Source organism: Pteropus alecto, unplaced genomic scaffold (genome assembly GCF_000325575.1).
Source record: "Pteropus alecto unplaced genomic scaffold, ASM32557v1 scaffold22, whole genome shotgun sequence".
Lineage (NCBI taxonomy): Eukaryota > Metazoa > Chordata > Mammalia > Chiroptera > Pteropodidae > Pteropus > Pteropus alecto.
In genome coordinates this window covers 15,698,283-15,716,680 of record NW_006434839.1, presented here as the reverse complement: position 1 = coordinate 15,716,680, position 18,398 = coordinate 15,698,283, and the positions used below count along the sequence as shown (strand labels likewise).

The window sequence follows — 18,398 nt, the reverse complement described above, 5'->3', positions numbered from 1 at the left end:
GTGAGTTCAGTCCATTTACATTTAGGGTAATTATTGAAATATGAGGTCTTTTTATAGCCATTTTATCTTTGCTTTCTGGTGGCTCAGTGTTTCCATTGTTTCCTTGTCCTTGTGTTTTCTTTCTTTTGATTGGCTTTTGTGTTTTTTCCCTCTGGTTCTTCCTGTTTTATGTTATATTCTTCAGTTCTGAATCTTTTGTGTGTGGTTACCATTATGAATATGTAAAGGATAGTTTTATATATATGTATGTATGTACACACACACACACACACACACACATATATACAGTCATCCATTTTCCTCTGCATGTGCCTTATCTTCATTCCCCTTTGCAAATTTGATCTGTAAATCCTCCCCTTTTTAGTCATTGTTGTCTCAATTTGTCCCTATGTATGTGAAACATTCATTACTATGTTGCTATAGCAAATCTCTTCTTATTTTTAAGCTTATAATGCTCTATTTTTAGTAATGATTGCACTCCCCTGCTTCTATCAGCCTGCTAGTCACTTTACTCCTGATTATGCATTTTGGTAATTTTGTTTTAGGTGAGCTGACTCTTTTCAGTATTTCCCGTAATGCAGGCCTTGTAGTGGAAATTCTCTCAATTTTTGTATGTCTGGAAAGGTATTTATTTCTCCTTCATATCTAATGGAGAGCTTAGCTGGATACATTATTCTTGGCTGGTTCCTTTCATTTAATAGTTTGAATATTTGATTACACTGTTTTCTGGCTTGTAGGGTTTGTGCTGAGAAGTCCAATGATAATCTAGTGGGTTTTCCTTTATAGGTTAACATCTTTTCCCTGGCTGCCCTGAGAATTCTGTCTTTGTCATTGATTTTTTATAATTTTAATGCGTTGTGTCTTGGTGAAGACCTTTTTGAGTTGAGATAATTGGGTGTTTTGTTGACTTGCTGAATTCTAAGCTTCAGCTCATTCCTGAAGCTTAGATTTGGGAAATTCTTGTCCACTATTTGTCTGAAAATGCTTTCTGATCTCTGCTCCTTTTCCTCGCCTTCAATAATGCTCCTTATTCTTATGTTTCCTCTCCTGATGGTATCAACTAGTTTTTGTATTTCTCTTTCATTCTTTTTCATTCTTTGATTTTTCTCTTCTTTCTTCTGATTTATTTCTCGATTTCTGTCTTTGATATCATTGATCCTTTCCTTCATTTGGTTGACTCTATTTCCCAAGCTTACTATTTCATTTTTCATCTCTTGCAGTGTTTTATTTTTAATCTCCAGAAGTTCTCTTCGGTTCTTTTTGAGGGTTTCAATCTCTTTGCTAAAGAACCCATTCTGCTCATCTAGTTGTTTTTTTCAATTTCTGAAATTGTTGATATGAATTGTTTTGGATGTCACTGAGTTTTTTCAGAAGTACCATCCTGAATTCTCTGTCATTTAAGTCACATATTTCTATGTCTGTAAGCTTATTTTCTGGAGATTTTTCTCTTTCTTTCTGAGATACCTTGTCACCTTCGTTATTCATGGTGTTTAATGGACTATTTCTCAGCCTGGGCATTAATGGAAGTGTATTCTGCATTTTTTCCAGAAAGATTTATTATATAAAGGTCTCTCTTTAGCCTGTTGCAAAGAAGGCATTTTTCTCTTGGTTTCCAGTAGGTCACGCTAAGCCTCTTAGATCCCTGCTTTTTATAAAACCTTATCAATACCTTTTTTTTCCCTTATAGATATTCAATCATGCTTGCTACCCTCAGGTTCAGTCCCTGTCAATGTTAGTGACAGTTTTGGTAGTGTTTGCTCAGATTTGGTCTTGGAGGCTATGGTAGGAGGAGCCCTGCATCTTGGGGGATGGGGGCTGCAGCTCAGCCTTGGTTTTGCAACTGTGGCTGGTAAAAATCAACAGTTGTTTCTCTGCCGTCCCCACTTCTCTGTCGTCCCTGCTTCTCTGCTTTCTGTCCTAATGAGTTGGCCCTGCTGCTAGCCACATGAAGCCCACAGCTCTCCCAGGCAGGGCTGTTTAGTGAACTTGCCACACTTTGTCCCCTCCCTTCCCCCTACAGGGAGCGCTGGTGGCTGTGAGAGGCAGCTTCTTTACTTCTCCCAGTCCACCATCTGATATCCGGGGTACTGACCTGTGGTAGCTCTTATGCACAGATCCCATGCTCAGACTTGCTGGTGTGCAGTTTGGGTGGTTTTTTTTTTTTTTTTTTTTAAGATGTTCAGCTTATTGTTGTTTCAAGAGGAGATATCTAGGGACATCTCTCACTCTGCCATGTTTCTGACCTCTTTCCACGTCCTTCCTTTTCAAGGCTGAATAATATCTTATTGTATGTATGTACCACATTTTGTTTGTCCACTCATCCACAGATGTTACTTGAGTTGTTTGTACCTTTTGGCTATTGCAAATAATACTGCAATGAACAAGGGTGTGTAAATATCTCTTTGAAATCCTGTTTTCAATTTTTTTGGCTATATACTAGAAATTGAATTACTGGACCACATGGTAATTCTAATTTTGATTTTTTGAGGGGCCTCCCTACTGTTTTGGATAGCAGCTGAACCATTTAACATTCCCACCAATAGTGCCCAAGTATTCCTATTTCTTCAGAGCCTTGTCACTCTTAATATTTTATGGTATTTTTTTTTTTGATACCAGCTATCTTAATGGATTGACCATCTTGTCATATGATTGTTGGTGCAAAATGATTTTATCTTGTTTATCGTGAGAAGATGATAAATTTTCTATTACACAATAATTCTGAGAGAAATTCCAGTAACTTTTAGTAAAGTACAATGTTATTACACACTACTCAAATTTTAAAATATTGAAATACCAGTTTTCTCTTATAGTTTCCCAGTTAATCAAGAACATGACTTACAAAAAAAACCTTTAATATTGGTTAATCTTTCATTCTTCATTTTAACTATTAGATTAAAATTTATGTCAAAAATCCTCTTGAATCTTTCTATCCTAGCTTCTATTTTTCAAAAACTTTATTATAAAGCACCAGAAAAATGCATATCCTCCTTCTCTAAAAAGATGGAAACAAGAAAGAAACATGTTGTTCTAAAGAAAAAACTGTGGTATCCAGAAGTTTCCATAAACTCTTTCTCTTACCAAAGTCTGTGGTTTCTGTATTGTTATACTTAGGTTTATTTATTCAACAGTATTTATGCAATATCTACACTGCATTAGGTATTGGCCCTCAAAAAATAAAATGGTACAGTTTCTACTCTAAAAGCTCTCTACTAAAGAGCAGACAAGAAAATCAACAAATTTAACACAGAATGACACATGTTGTTTTTGAGAGCAATTTGTCCAAGGTCTTTTGGGAGTATAAAGGGACACAGTAAGGCAAAGCCTAGAATTTAGTATGTGAGGGGCTTTGTGAGGTAGGGTGGAGGAATGAGATGGTATAAGAGCACCTTGGTATTGTTTTAAGATATCAAAGACATAACTGAAGTTTTTCTATGAATATTTTCAAGTTCTCAGTTTCTCTTGTCCTTTCATTTTAATTGCTAATTTTGATCCATCTATGTAAATTTCAATAGGTTGCTTGAATGGATAGATATAAAAGATATTAGAAATATAAATACCTTACTGGGTTATGGCTTATATTTTACATAAAGTACAAACAAACGGTGATGCTTTAACTGCTTAGTTTGACAACCATGCTCTTACAAGGTCATTTTCTACATAATTTATTTTGCACTAAATTTGTTTTTCATTTTTACACTGGAGGAAAAATTATAGTTTATAAAATAGTTTCATGTCACGTTAAAAGTTTTAATATTTTTAAAATTTCTACCAAACTGCCAAGGCAGTGATGTCCTTGGGATCTTATATTCTTATGTATTTATGTAACTCAAAAATGTTGATTAAAAGTCTTGGTCTAGAAAAAGGCCATTCTTTTTGATATTTGAGTTCATGGCTTGATTGTTTTAAATTAACAATGAAGGTGAAGGTGCTCCTTTAGATATTTGTGTGTGAGTTAAGAAAGCTCCTGGGCGAAATGTGTTTTTCAGGTTCATATGATTCTAAATGGAATTAATATTGAATAAGTTTAGATTTGACATTGTCTGATGAGATCATTGAGCACAGTTCTCTACACATCTGAGCACAATGAGATGCGCAGAACTCAAGTAATTAACCAAGGAAATACAAATTCATGTAACAAATTGTAAAACTCAAAGAAGTCTTCCACTTAGTCTAAATGGGTTAATTATGAAAACTAACAGAAATATTGCGCACTCTCTGAGTGATCTATTGAAAGTGATAATGTTTTACAAACACCTATTAAGCACTTGCATGGTTCTACTTTCATTTCTAGCATAGATAGTTTTGCTTGCCACTTATACCGTATGACTTAAATAGAAGAGGTCACTCATCTAGAACTTTCTTTGAAGTCAAGGGCTTAAATAAATTAAAATCTGAGCAATGAGATAGAGAATATACACGGAGACAGAAACTGGGAGGAGAACTAGCACAAAAATAAAACAAGTCGCTCCGTTTCGAATCGTGCTTTTTCAGCGCCGCTTCTCTCTTCTGTCTTCACACTTCCCCTTATAAAGGCGGCTCCGCTCTGGTCCTCTGCTTTCATGGTTGTCAGCTGATGTTTTTCCTTCTCTTAGCAGGTCGACTTCTTAGGGAGATGGGAGAAAAGCCAGTTATTTGGGTCCTTCAGTTCTGCTCTTTCATTTCTGTTGAGAGGCAAACAACTAGAGGGGTCCATTCAACCATTGTGCCTCTTTATTCTCTCTCTCTTTTTTAATCTTTTTTTTTTTATCTATGTGTAGTTGGTATACAATCTTATTGTGATTATATTAGTTTCAGTTGTACAATGTGGGGGGACTGCAAACTGGTACATCCCCTATGGAAAACAGTATGGAGATTCTTCAAAAAACTGAAAATAGAACTATTATATGACCCAGCAATTCTGCTTCTGGATATTTATCCAAAGAAAATGAGAACACTGACTCAAAAAGATATATGCACTCCTATGTTCACTGCAGCATTATTCTCTCTTTTTAAAACAGAATCTATTGAAGGCTTGACATAAACTTTTTAAATGTTCTTCCTTGGTTGGTGTCACAAATGTTTGAATTCTCAGAGGCAATTTGATTTTCTCAAATCATGCATTGCATTAAGAGAATCTGGATTCAACAATCACTTTTAATTGAAATTTCTTTTAAATGGCTCTGTGGACTTGTCTCGTTTTAATTAATAAAAAGAGCTAGTATGCACTAAGTATTGGCCTGGGATTTTTTGCCTCTAGAGTCTATAGCATTAGCACTGTGCTCAAAGCACAATGCTTTCTGTGTGGTAAAATTCTCATGAAAGTTGGTTTGAAAGGAACTGGATTCATGTACTGGCAGCTCGCTGTTACAATCAGGAATTTAGAAATAATCATTTCCACAGTAGAAGAATAACTATAAGCCTAAGACATTAATTTGCTTATTATTTTTTCCTTGGAGAATATAATCTCATAACCAAATGGGAAAATGCAATAACATCATCAGTAACTCCTTCTACATAATATGGTGAATTGAGTGAAATAGGATGAGTTACTTTTATTTGGAAAAACATATTGTTACTCTATTTTGACGCAAGGATGTTAACAGTTTCAGTGTTAGCATTAATTTGTTTTCTTTTGATTGTATAATTATTACATTCATTTTCCTTAGAGAAATGGAAAAATATCCCAATTGCCAAAGCTAATGACCTGTTCATAGGGTCTTAAAGTGTATGTCTCATTAGGTTTCTGTTTTTCAGTTGGTAAAAGTTTATGAAGTCAGTGTTTATTCTCTTAGATGAATTGTGTGTGTGCGTGTGTGTGTGTGTGTGTGTATTTAAAAGATACATTTACCGCTTCCCTCAGATGGTTTGTGCCACTATCTCTCCTTCATTATCATAGCAACAAAAGTTTTTCCCTTTGCAATCTCAAGCAGTTCAGAAAGATTTAGTCTGTTCTTCCAAAACATGAATAGAATACCTGCTTTATGTTTTTTCAAAAAATATTTTTTGTTCTTCATCTTTGAAAGGGTATGTTTATCCAAAGTCTATGAATCAATATGAGTTTTTTTATATACTTAAAAAAATTTTTAACTTGAACTTTTATGCTAAGTGTCCTAGAGAAGTAGTTTTGTTGTTGCAATTGTTTTAATATTTAATATTAACTTTATTGTTTAGTTAATGTGTAATGATTATATTTAATATTTAATATTTAATAGCCATTTGTGATACTAACTGTAGTGTTTCCAAGAAGCCTGAGCTTCATTCCCCTCTTGCAATATTGCCTTATCATCTCTCTCTATGTGAAAACTTTAATTATAGTATTAGGAGGACATTGAGAATCTGTTAGATTCTTCAGTAGTTGGCTAGATCTCCCATAGCAGAATGCTGTGAAGAAGCAACTTTGATATAATTATTTTGTTCTGATATGTACAGAAAAGTGATAATAATGAAAAGTTTAGATGTGAATTTCATACATTTCAGTGGTTTTCAAATAATCTAGTTTCATAACACTCTTGTTAGTAGGTGTTAACCCATTTTAAAGGAGACACAAAAATTTGGAGAACTGAGTTGCCAGTCCAGATTCACCTAGTCGAGTCGCATAGAAATTTGGAAGTTCAAATCACAAGTGCTGTTACAATTCCACTTCACTTTTCTTGATTAGATGCCATGAAAAGAGAAAAGAATGAAGGAAGCACCTCTAAAGTAATTGAAATTATAAGATATAGCGGCACCCCATATTCTATTGGAAAGCTTGTAATATATTTTATAATGTATATAATATGTACATATAATACATTATGTATATAATCTATATTATAGTCTACTTTCAGTATATTATATACTCTTCCTGTATATAATATATACAATATATATATCTTAAATTATCAAAGTTTCCTACTTAAGGAGTTTCTTTGGAGTGTGATAAAGAGAGATAACCTAAAGGAATCTTTCAAATTGGTTGCCTTGGAAATGATAGAGAGACAAATTGAGATGTTGTTTCAACATATAAATTCTTTATTTTGTTCACAGCTTCAAACCTTTTTTGATACATTCCTGAGAGCTGGTTCTCCTCTTCAGACTTTTGATAATATGAAGGAAGCAATTAGCAAACTTCTGCTAGCAGCTGAAGTGTTCAGTGAAACATCTACTCTGGGACCAAAGGCTTTTGATAGGTAAAAATAAATTTTAATGTTAAAAAAAGAAAAAAACTACCTTCTAAAAATTAATCGTTAGTGACAATATACCTTAATTATCACATGTAGGTGCTACTTGGAAAATGTTATGTCAGTATACAAATGTGAACTCCCAAAAGTGTTTCCTAATTTATAGATCCTAAAACATCAGAGCACATTATAGACATATTAGTATCTAAATAGTGGTGACAAGTAACAAAGCAGTTATTTAAATTAATTTTTAATTGTAACCCCTTGCAAGCTCAGCTATTTCTATCATATATATTTACCATTGACTAGGTATATTTTTATTTATAGGCTTTATTAACAAAATACAATAACTCCTCTTTACCTGAATATAATCTAATTTTTCCCCGCCTAGGGCTAGTCTATCAAAAAAGGGAGGTGACTCAATTAAGCTTTATCATGCTTTATATGTGACTAAGAATGCCAGGCATTTAGGAGAGTTTTCTTCTCCACATTTAGATTTTCGTAGAGTAACTTCATCGTTTAGTTTAATGTATTATGAATACTTTACATGTATTTGTATTTTCCACAGGGAACAAAACAGATTCCAAATCCCAAAATAAACTGCATGTAGTTTTAGATTATCCAAGCCACTGCTCTTTATAATCAGTACAGACCTTGAGATTTAACTATAATAACTATTAACAATATAACACCAAATAATAGAGTAAATGTAGCAAAAAAGGATATATTTTTATGTTACCTCATGTTTTTATTTCAGATGCAGATTATGTTTTCAACTTTTAACTTTTGATATTGGTTATGGCAGTTTCAGATCCCCTGTAGTGCTCCAGGTGAGTGTGCCGAAGGCCTCAGGTGAGCTTCCATCTTTTACTGAAGGATGTGTGTGTGCATGTATGTTCTTTTTATTCAAAGTAACCAATCAGTAAATAGCAGCTTGCATTAAGGTCACTAAAGGCTTATTTATATTTATGGTGGTTCAGAGAATTAACCAGTATGTAGATAATCTATGATTTGAGTCCCAGTCCCTATGATGCATCCCTATGGAACAAGCATGGATTTTTTTCTATAGTACAACCACTGTTTATGAAATAAATGTGGCATAAATCTAAGTATGTGTTAATGTAGAAAAACAGACATTTAGATAATATAAAATAGATTACCCAGCTTATTCACATGGGTTTATAAAAAGATAACTCTTATTCTTTACATATACATATTTAGTTTAAAGTTGGCCACAAGAATTTTTGAAATATATGATTTTTCTAGTATAACTGTGTATAAACTGAAGAGTATATTTTGTACATGCTACTTCCTCTCAAATCACTCATTTAAATCATCTCCTCCAACATTTTTAATCTAAAATAATCCTTAGTGACAAGAAGATTAAAAAACAATTAATTGAATTAGTCTATAGAAAGCTTTATTTTGGGATATGGAGTAGGAAGAAGGGAAGATAATAAAATTATGTGTAATCAGAATTCAACTTCATACAGCATTTTTCAAACTTTTATACAAGGAGATGATTACATTATGTGTGACAGACATTTGGTTGAACAGTTCAAAGATTTATCCATAAAAGTTTGAAACTTTATGACTCTATGTCTTTTAATGGTCATTTATTTGTTTTCTGCACATACAATAATTTGTATTATGCTCTCCAAAATTTATTGTTCAGAAATGTTACATATTATCTTACGTGAACATGAATTCTTTGACAAGAGTTTCAAGCTAAACTAATGTGACTTTATAATTCATTTAGTTAATTTTCTTATAAAGAATCGTATGTATATTCAAAAGAACATTACTTACATCTTATGAAACTGTTGACCTCCAAAAAGACCACTAGATGTCAGTTCTGATCTACAATACAACAGAAAATGAATCATGCTTTAGAAGTGATAACCATCTTATTAAAAGCAAGTTAATAAAAATGTTGGCTGTGTTTTTGCTTTTTCACAGGTGCATGAGCACTTAAAATTTCAAGATGATGATAATATGGATTTTGAGGACCAAAACACAGAAGAATTCCTTCTAAAAGACACTTTCAGTTTTCTCTTCTCTAATGAATCTTCTCTTTCCATATTCTCTGAGATAGTTCAGAGACTTTATAGGTTAAGTGTATTTAAGGTAAGTGCATATTTTTGTACCGATGAGCTTTTTTTTTTCAAGTCATTCTTTACAAGAAGCCATTTCCTTTATTGTGTAGTTAAGCAACTTAATAATTTATTTAAAATTAATTTATATCAATTATATTACACTTCTGAATATTTTTCTGACCTGAGGACCAATATTATTTTTGTGTCAACTAAGTATGTGAGTGACTGATTATGATAAAATTATGGGTTGAAAATGAAGTAAACCATTTCCTAATTCATAAGGAATGTATATGGATATTATATTTTATAGAATACTTACTTTAAAAGGAATACTAGGACTTTTTGGAGGCAGTCTATTCTAGCAGTGAGTGTTCCAGATTGACTTCAAGAGGCTTAAGTTATAATACCAATTTTTTTAAGTATTCACATCTGGTTGGCATCTTCGGTTACATGCTTATGATTAGGGTGCAGTGCTTCAGAGTAGCACTGGTTAATTTTATGGTATATTAATACAAGTTTTCTTATGCCTCAAAAAATCTGTACAGATTACTAGTGCAGGAATGTTCTCTCTATATATGCTCCAACCTCTAGTACCTGAAGGCTAAAGGGGACTCTACATACCCAAACTGTCACACACATTCTGCCCTCATGGGCTCATCTCTCCAACCTTACTAGAGAAGCACTGTTGAGGGATTTCATTCAGGTCCTCTTTGTCAGATATGAAGTTCTCTTATATTCAGATATCGCTGTTACAAATTGAAGTTGCTATGTATTATTTATCATTAATTAGCTCAGTTGTTTATTTACAGAGTTCAAAACTTGTTTGGTTTATGAATTAAGCAGCAACTGGTCTAAATGTGGTTTGATTTTGCAACAATTGCTTAAAAAGTTGTTTTTCTTTTCCTCTCTTATTATAGGGTGAAAACTATCAAAAGGAAGTAAATCAATGCCTGTCTTTAGAGGAGATTAACTCAATTATGACTTTCATAAAGGAACTTGGGAGTTTGGGACAATTCCAATTGGTAAAACAAAAGTGACATTTGATTCCTCTTGATAACTGTGATTATAGTAGATCAGCCATAAACTACTTGATTTTGACTTCAACCTAGGTGAAGATATTTCTTTAAGAAACAGAAATCTTTGTAAGCTCCCTTCCTCTTTTCAGACACCTAATTAAAATGAACAGAATCCGTATTCTTTAAGAGTTTGCAAATAACATGTGACTTATTAAAGGTAAAAGAATATGGGGTTAGTATAGCTGCCAAGATTTGACAATTTTTATGGAGAAAATGTTCAAATATTTCTAAAGAAGTTTTGCTTTTAGCTTTGGAATATTTACATGTAACCAAAATTTCTTTCTCCTTATTATGCACTTTTTGTTTGTATAAAATCAAATATTATTAAATATAGCAACAATATTTTAGAAAACTACCTAAATCTTGTTTTGTTGTAACTCTATAGCAAACAAAGGAAATGTAAAGAAAGAAAAAATGTAAATAATTTTAACATTTAGGGGTTTCAGACTTTAAAAACATGGCATTTATTTTTTTCTATGTATTTTTTTGGGGGGGGTTGTTCATTTATGGGTCAATATCAAAGGATAATTTATACCTAAATGTACATTCTCAGTACTTGCTTTGTTTCTAGTTCTGCCACTTATATAGATAGAATCAAATGAATTTGTACATTCCTCTTAAATGTTTATACAAAATATATTAAAATAGCATTTAAAAACCCCATTGATAATCTATTATTAATGTGTTTGGATCCAATATTTACTTTTTACTTAAAAAAAAAATCTATGTATCTGTATGCTACTTGTATGAGTTATAACTAATTTACGAAGTTAATTAATGAATGTTTGACACTTGTTTTTACAAGTTAGCCCCATATTTTGGAGGGTTCAAAGTAAGCTTATTGCCCCAGAGATAATTTAATGAATGGATTATCATTTTAATTAATTGAAATATAGTAAGTATTACATAACAGTTTGACTCAATACTAAACGAAGATAATCAAAGAGATCTGACCTCGTTCTTTGGAAATTCGTAATTCAAGATATTGTGAATGTTGAGAACATCTCATGGCACACGAACTGAAGTTATTTTGCAGGAGAAAGGGCAAACTCTAATTTCCTGACTCTCAGAGTTGAAAGAATAACCATAGATATTATTTGGTAAGATTAATATCTCTCACGTTGATGAAATTCACTTATAACCCAAGGGTATTTCTCGTCATTTTTCCCACTGCCTGACTCACTCTGTTATTCAGCTGTTTTCAGGTATCTATAGGTAGGAGAAATCCATTTATAGTCAATGAAAAGAGAACAAAAATCACCCCATTTGGAAATATGATCATCAACAAAATTAGTACCTTATTAAAAATGGTATTTACCTTCACAGCTGCATAGAAAATTAAATAATGGTACAGAAATTGGATTTTTAATAAGTGTCTGATTTTTAAAGTATCTGAATAAATATAAAGCTTTTCCTAGGAATACTGTATTTTAATTTATTGTCCACTTTTTCTGATATTCTGTCTTTGAATATCTGTTCTCAGCTCTTCCCATCAATTACTCCTGGGATTCAATCTTTGATGAGTGAATATTATGACACAGCAAATCCTACAGGAAAACCTGGTTCAGTCCTGAACCGATACTGGTCTCTTTTAAATGTGTTTGAGCAATTTCAGCTCTTGAATAAAAAGGCACAGCTACATCCACTGGAATGGTAAGACAGCCACAAATTTGAATTGTGCAATCCAAAAAAATCTCTAGTCTAAAGATTGATTTCAAAAGGCTTTGCCTACATTAAAGAAAGCAACAAAAACAAGTGTGTCCAAAATTCATGCTCTGGAAAATAAGCTTCTTAAAAACATTGAAACCATAATGATTCCAGTGGTCTTCAAACACTAACAAAAATATATCCAACAGTTTTTCAAACCAACAGGACTTGACTCCACTAAAAAGCAATGCTTAAAATTAAGTTTCAATCTAGTTTTACTCTATGACATATATCTTTGAATTATGGGAGCATCAGACAGAAAGAATTAGGTGAGATTTGTTTTATGAACCATCAGTCAGAATGGAGCCCAAGTCGGTATGAGCAATTTTTTAGAAAGTTTTTGAGGCATGACTTTTCTCTGAGCAAAACCTATCTAAATATGTCTGTCTCTGCCATAAGAGAACTTAAAAAAAAAAAAAGGATTGAATCTCAGAGGGAAACAGCTAGAGAAAAATTTCTTGGCCTCCCATCTCCACTTTCATTCTAATGAGAGGTAGTGATGAAGGAAGGAGAGGGAGGACAGGCCAGGTGAACATATTGATACCTCCTGTTGGTGAAAAGCGCAGTGCCGAAGGCTTTAGCTAAGTCTGCTTCTCTCTTATATGGCAGAATCAAGGGAATATTTGACTTTGCTATTGCCAGGAAAACAGAGGTAAACCTAAACCTCCTAGGGAGATGAAAAGACTCAATGGCCATGCTATAGTCATTTGTCTCTTGCAGTCACCCTTAGGAATGGCTTCTGTTCTATTGACTTGCATGTCATTTCTTTCTGCGTCAGGAAATAGTGAAAGCAGTTCTATAGGAAATCTTTTTTCCCTGCAATTCGAAAATACAAATAATCATATATTTGAAGAATTCTTAAGACATCTCCCAGGGATAAGAATTCACTTTAGCTGCCACAGCTTTATGAAGCTGGCCTTATTACCTCAGAAGTTGTAGGCCTGATGTAAGATTTTATTTGTTTGAAAATTAGGTTTTAAATAATATGGCTCAATGTCCCTTTGTTTGTTCCTTGCACTCACTGAAATAATCCCAAACTGTCTCATTTGTCATTATCAATGGGGAAAGAGCAGACTTGATTTACCTGGGAGCCAATTTAAGTGCTTCTCTTAACTTTAAGTTCCCTCGAGATCTGCCAGTTTTGGAAAATTTGTGCTCCAATAAGTTTTTTTTCAAGCTCCACGTATATTGTAAAGTTAACCAATTAAGTTACATTATATTTAGAATATTGAATTTAACCCTAACCTTAACTGATTCTCTTCCAATAAAGGATTTACTAATGGTCAGGATTTAGTGTTGAAAAGATCAGGACTTTTTTGGATCAGACAGACTTGGATTCAAAACTCCCAACTTTAGAGTTTATTAGTTATGACAGGTAAAGTTTTGACCTCTCTGGACTCAGTTTCCACATCTGTCAAATACGGATTATACTACCTACCATGTATTATTTCAGGAGGATTATATAAGATAACTTCCAGGTACTACATGGTATCTGGTATCCTGCAGCACAGGTAGGTAGTAAATATTGGTATATTTGCCTTTTCATGTTTCTATACCATCCAAAGATCACTTCAGCATCAACAATGGGTGAAATATTTTATTTCTTGTATAAGAAAAGCAAGACAAGTTTGAAAGATTTATTGAAGTTATCACTGAGACAAGTAAACTTCAGATCTTTATCAGGAAGCAATTAGGTAAATTGCTCTTAGAACATTTTAAGAAAGAATTCTCAATTCTAATTATTTTCAATTTTACCTGTGAGCATATGGATATTTAATTATCACCCATGCTGTATTATAAGGAGGATGCCTATCACACACATTTTCCAGGTGAGGAAACAGGTGCTGAGAAGATGGGTCATTTACTCAAGCCACACAGCTAATAGAAATAGAGGTGACTTTCTCCTTCATGGCTCAGTATATCATGCAGACAGAGAGGTCGTTCATTATTGCCCTTATCTTCACAATGGTCACCTCCAGTTTTTGTTTCTACAGAAAAAGCCAGTTTCACATACGTATACTACTTGTGGGGATTAATGACTCATCCTCCCTTTTAAGTAAAGATTATCTGCTTATAGCAACAAGGTGAAGAGAGATAAAGTCAGAAAAGCAACAGTTAGAGAAGGTGATAGTTATGTCTGTGCTCCTGGGACTCAGAATCCAGAGGTCCCAACAGAGTTAGTACAAATCTGAACAGAATGAAAATCTTAAAATCATTGTTTGTGCACCCTCTGCTAATTTTCACGTTCCGGGAAATAAAGTTGCAAGTGTACTTCGCTTTCAATGCTTTTCATGAAAACCCACATTTTCAAAAGATAATCCACAAAATTAAACAAGAAATCATGCAAGATGCCTTAACATAGAGAGCATCTCCTTCCATTAAGACAGTAACATTTCCAAAATTCAGTTTATGTATATTTAAGGGTTGTATCTTTTATGAGCTTCACTTAGAGTTTTTGCTTCACATAATTTCAGTGTTTTGTTTTGTTTTGTTTTGTTTTTGTAAAGTTGGCCTGATATCCAGTGAAACTTCAATTAAACATCTCTCACTCCATGCTTATTCTATCTATTTTTTTCATTCCTTGGGAGGAGGGAAGAACAGTTGACCCTTGAACAATACTGGTTTGAACTGCATGGCATCACTTCCAGTGGATATTTTTCAATAAATACACTATTACTCAGCTATTAGTATCCTTGAGTTTCTCATCTGCAGATTCAACCTTCCATGTATAGAAAACAGTATTTTCCCATTTCCAACAGCGGATTCCTAACTGCAGATTCCCAGCTGCAGATAGAAAATGCTGTTTTCAATCAGCGGTTGGTTGAATCCTAAAGGCCAACTGTAGTTAAGTTTCCTGGGAGTTAAAAATCATACATAGATTTTCAACTGTGCGGGGGTCTCTGCTCCTCACCCACATATTATTTAAGGGTCAACTATATTATTATTTTTTACTCTTAATTACATCTTTATACACACACACACACACACACACACACACACACACAAATAAAACTGCAATAAAACTATCACACTTCCCGGCATTAGCAATATTTGTAATTCTGTGATTCTTCTTAATTTCCCATCTGATGCTTATATTTTGAAGGAATTGAATATAGCTTATTCATTTCTTCTCTACCACAGTGCCCACCACATACCTGGGACAAAAATATTTATAAGATGTAATGAAGCACAGAGCATTAGATTTAATTCTTATGGCATCCCTATGAAGCTAGGCCAATACTATTATCTCTGTTTTGCTGGAGTAGAAACAAAGATTCACAACAGCCCAGGAAAGTCAAGTCACATCCTGCCCAATGTTCTCTGTTATCAGGACAAACAATTTTTCTGTCTGCAATCTAGATTATTTTGGTCCCAAATTTGAGGATTTAAAAGGCAATGTGGCCAAGCATTTAGTTATACAAGAGAAATATGAGGGAAACACACCAAGACATAACTCTTACCATTCACTACAGTTAATCAGAGTTCAAGGATAGAAGCCTTGGCAAGCCCTTTGCCTGGTACACTTAAATTTCTTAGATTATAAGTATGTTCTTCTCAGTCTGTTCCTCAGAGTTTCCAAGGCTTTTTGCTTCAAGACTGTGTTACTTTAGCCAAACAGATTCCAGTTAGAATGTGTGTTCCCGAATCCCTTCTGTTGGACCCGGGCTATCAGAGATTGCTTACTTTTGGACTGAAGAGTGGCTTTTTGCCCTGGTTTTCTTCAAATGTGCTTCTGCTGATTAGAGATGATGAGATTTCCACCCACCTCACTTGAGGCGAGATTGCCAGTTTTGAGAAATGAAATCCAGAAAGTGTTTCTTTGTGTTCATCAAAATAACTGTGCCCACATATAAAAAAAGATAGTGTGTTAGATGTAATTTCCATGAATTTTGCTCATTTCATTGATCCAGAGTCATTTGGCTTTGCATTTGCAGGAATTCTTTCGCAGAGGATGGGAACTTTGAAAAACCGCAAGTGCCATTTAACGCAACTGAACATCAAAAAGGTAAAAGGATAGTCCCACTTAGTTCATCATGAAAATGAGTACCGCATGGGGGAAAAATATATAAAAATTGTTTACTTTTGTTAGCAATCAGAAATGAAAATTAAATAAGGAAACGATGTTTCCATCAGATTTGAAAAGATTTTTCTTCTTAAAGATAATAAAGTTGGGGAAACTAGAGAAATAAGAATTATCATGCTGCTGGTAGATATATAAATTAGAACAACCTTTCTTAAAGGCCCATTTACCGACACATAAGAAAACCTTTAAAATTATTCTTCTATACCAAAAGGAAATAATTTAAAATGTATGCAAAATTTAATTACATAAATTATTAATAAATGAAAAAAATAAAAACCACCACTATTGCAATACTAGTGAATAAGATAAATTAAGCTACAGCCATCCGATAAAATACTATAAAGGCATTTTAATATTATAGAAGAATATTTATAACATCAAAGATGTTTATGATATATTCTTAAATGAAACAATAGGCTATAAGCAACGTGAACATCAAGGAAAATTAATGGTGATTTTAATTTTATCTCTTTTATCTCTAATTTCTAATTTTTTTCTTTCTGGGATTTTAATCTCTTTTCTAATTTTTTCTAAAGAATAGCTGAGCTTTACGATGTAAGAAAATATTTCTAATTTTAAAAAGAAAAAATAAAAAGTACCATTAAAAAATAATCAATTTCCTATTACAAATTGAGGTCTAATTGAGTACAGTGGTCCTCAGTGTGTGGCTCCCAAACCAGCAGCATTAGTTTCACCTGGGAAACGTGGACAATCAGATCCACTGAATCAGAACCTGTGATGCAAGGCCCAGCATTCTGTGTTTTAACAAGCCCTTCAGATGGTTCTGAGGCACGTTAAAGTTTGAGAATCACTGATTCAATAGAATCAATCGGTTTGCCCAGTGAAGAGCTGGTGATGAACTAACATTCTGACTGTCTTTCTCTCTCTCACCATTTTTTGCCCTTTACAATGAATGATTTAAGGATCCTGAGTGCTTTTATCCGCTCATTTATACCATAATTATTTATTAAAGAGTATTTTAGACAGATATTTGGTTGAATTCAGAAATTTAGAGTAAATATCAATTGAACCAATTGGATGGAATTTCTGTAATTCTGGTAATTTGGGAAATTATAGTCATAGAACTATAGAACTGGAAAGAATCTTGAGATAGTGAATGGCATTTAGACCATTAGGTAGTGAATGGCATTTAGACCATTCGTTTTTCTCCCTTAACATTTTCCTATTTGAAATAATCATTCTTTTGATGTTTGAACCAAATAACTTCTTTTGTCTTACTGTATCTTCAGTTTCGCTTAGAAGCAGTTTCTGATGTAATGAAGTTAGACAATAAAATATGTGTTACTCGATTATGCTATTTGAGATTATTATGTATTTTTTTAATTTTGATTAACAGTTTTCAATTTAAATTTACATGGTTTTCTTTTTAGTTGCGGTTCCACAGATTGTAAATGAAATCAAAGAAGTGCATTGCAGTAATGGTGAGTTCCAGTGGAAGTGTTTCAGCAGTATTATTAACAGGCATAGCCCTGCTTTGAATAAATCATCATTTGTGTATTTTTAGACGACTAATGCATTTTAAGTAAATTTTCAGAAATGAGATTTCTGAATGAGTCAATATGTATCACTTTTGCATAAGATTTTTTAAAATTTAGTTTCAAGTATACAGTACATTGGTTAGAGATCTATATAGTTTATAAAACGATCCCCCCAATTGCTCCCTTCCTCCCTTGACCTTCCACCTACCCAACGTATTAATGCTAACTACATTCCCTATGCCGTGCTCCCCATCCCCGTGACCATCTATCACTACTAATTTGTACTTATTTAGACCTTTGCCCCATTCTCTCAGCCCCCCAAACTCCCCTTCCCTCTGTCTGACACCAAATTGTCCACTATATTTGTGAATCTGTTTTTGATTAATTTGTTCTTTTTTATTCCTTATATTCTGCATATAAGTGAAATCATATAGTATTTATCTTTCTCTGACTTAAATACTTTCTAGGTCCATCAAAGCAGTATCTTTTTCCATCCCATTCCTTTTCATATATAGAGGTCTTGTTTTCTTATCCTTTCAGCCACTCTATCTTTTGATTGGAGCACTTAATTCTTTTGCATTGAAGGTACTTGTTGATAGGAATGTAGTCGTTATCATTCTTTATTTCTGTTTTGGATCATGTGTTTTCTTCTTAAAGAAGTCCCTCCAACATTTCCTGTAATGCTGCCTTGGTGGTGATAAATTCCTTGAGCTTATTTTTGTCTGGCAAGCTCTTTATCTGTCCTTCAACTCTAAATGATAGCTTTGCTGGATAACTTATTCTTGGTTGTATATCAT

General features: G+C 33.3%; 1 protein-coding gene across 1 annotated transcript in view; it reads left to right on the top strand.

Moving 5' to 3' along the window:
* CPED1 (cadherin like and PC-esterase domain containing 1) overlaps positions 1-18,398 on the top strand; it is a 251,847-nt gene that overhangs the window by 107,758 nt on the left and 125,691 nt on the right. Inside the window, exons 7-13 of the mRNA XM_006910573.2 lie at positions 7,006-7,148; positions 7,897-7,969; positions 9,099-9,266; positions 10,153-10,257; positions 11,795-11,964; positions 15,954-16,024; positions 17,494-17,544. Of these exons, the coding sequence (XP_006910635.1) occupies positions 7,006-7,148; positions 7,897-7,969; positions 9,099-9,266; positions 10,153-10,257; positions 11,795-11,964; positions 15,954-16,024; positions 17,494-17,544 (781 nt within the window). The remainder of the gene's footprint in view (positions 1-7,005; positions 7,149-7,896; positions 7,970-9,098; positions 9,267-10,152; positions 10,258-11,794; positions 11,965-15,953; positions 16,025-17,493; positions 17,545-18,398) is intronic.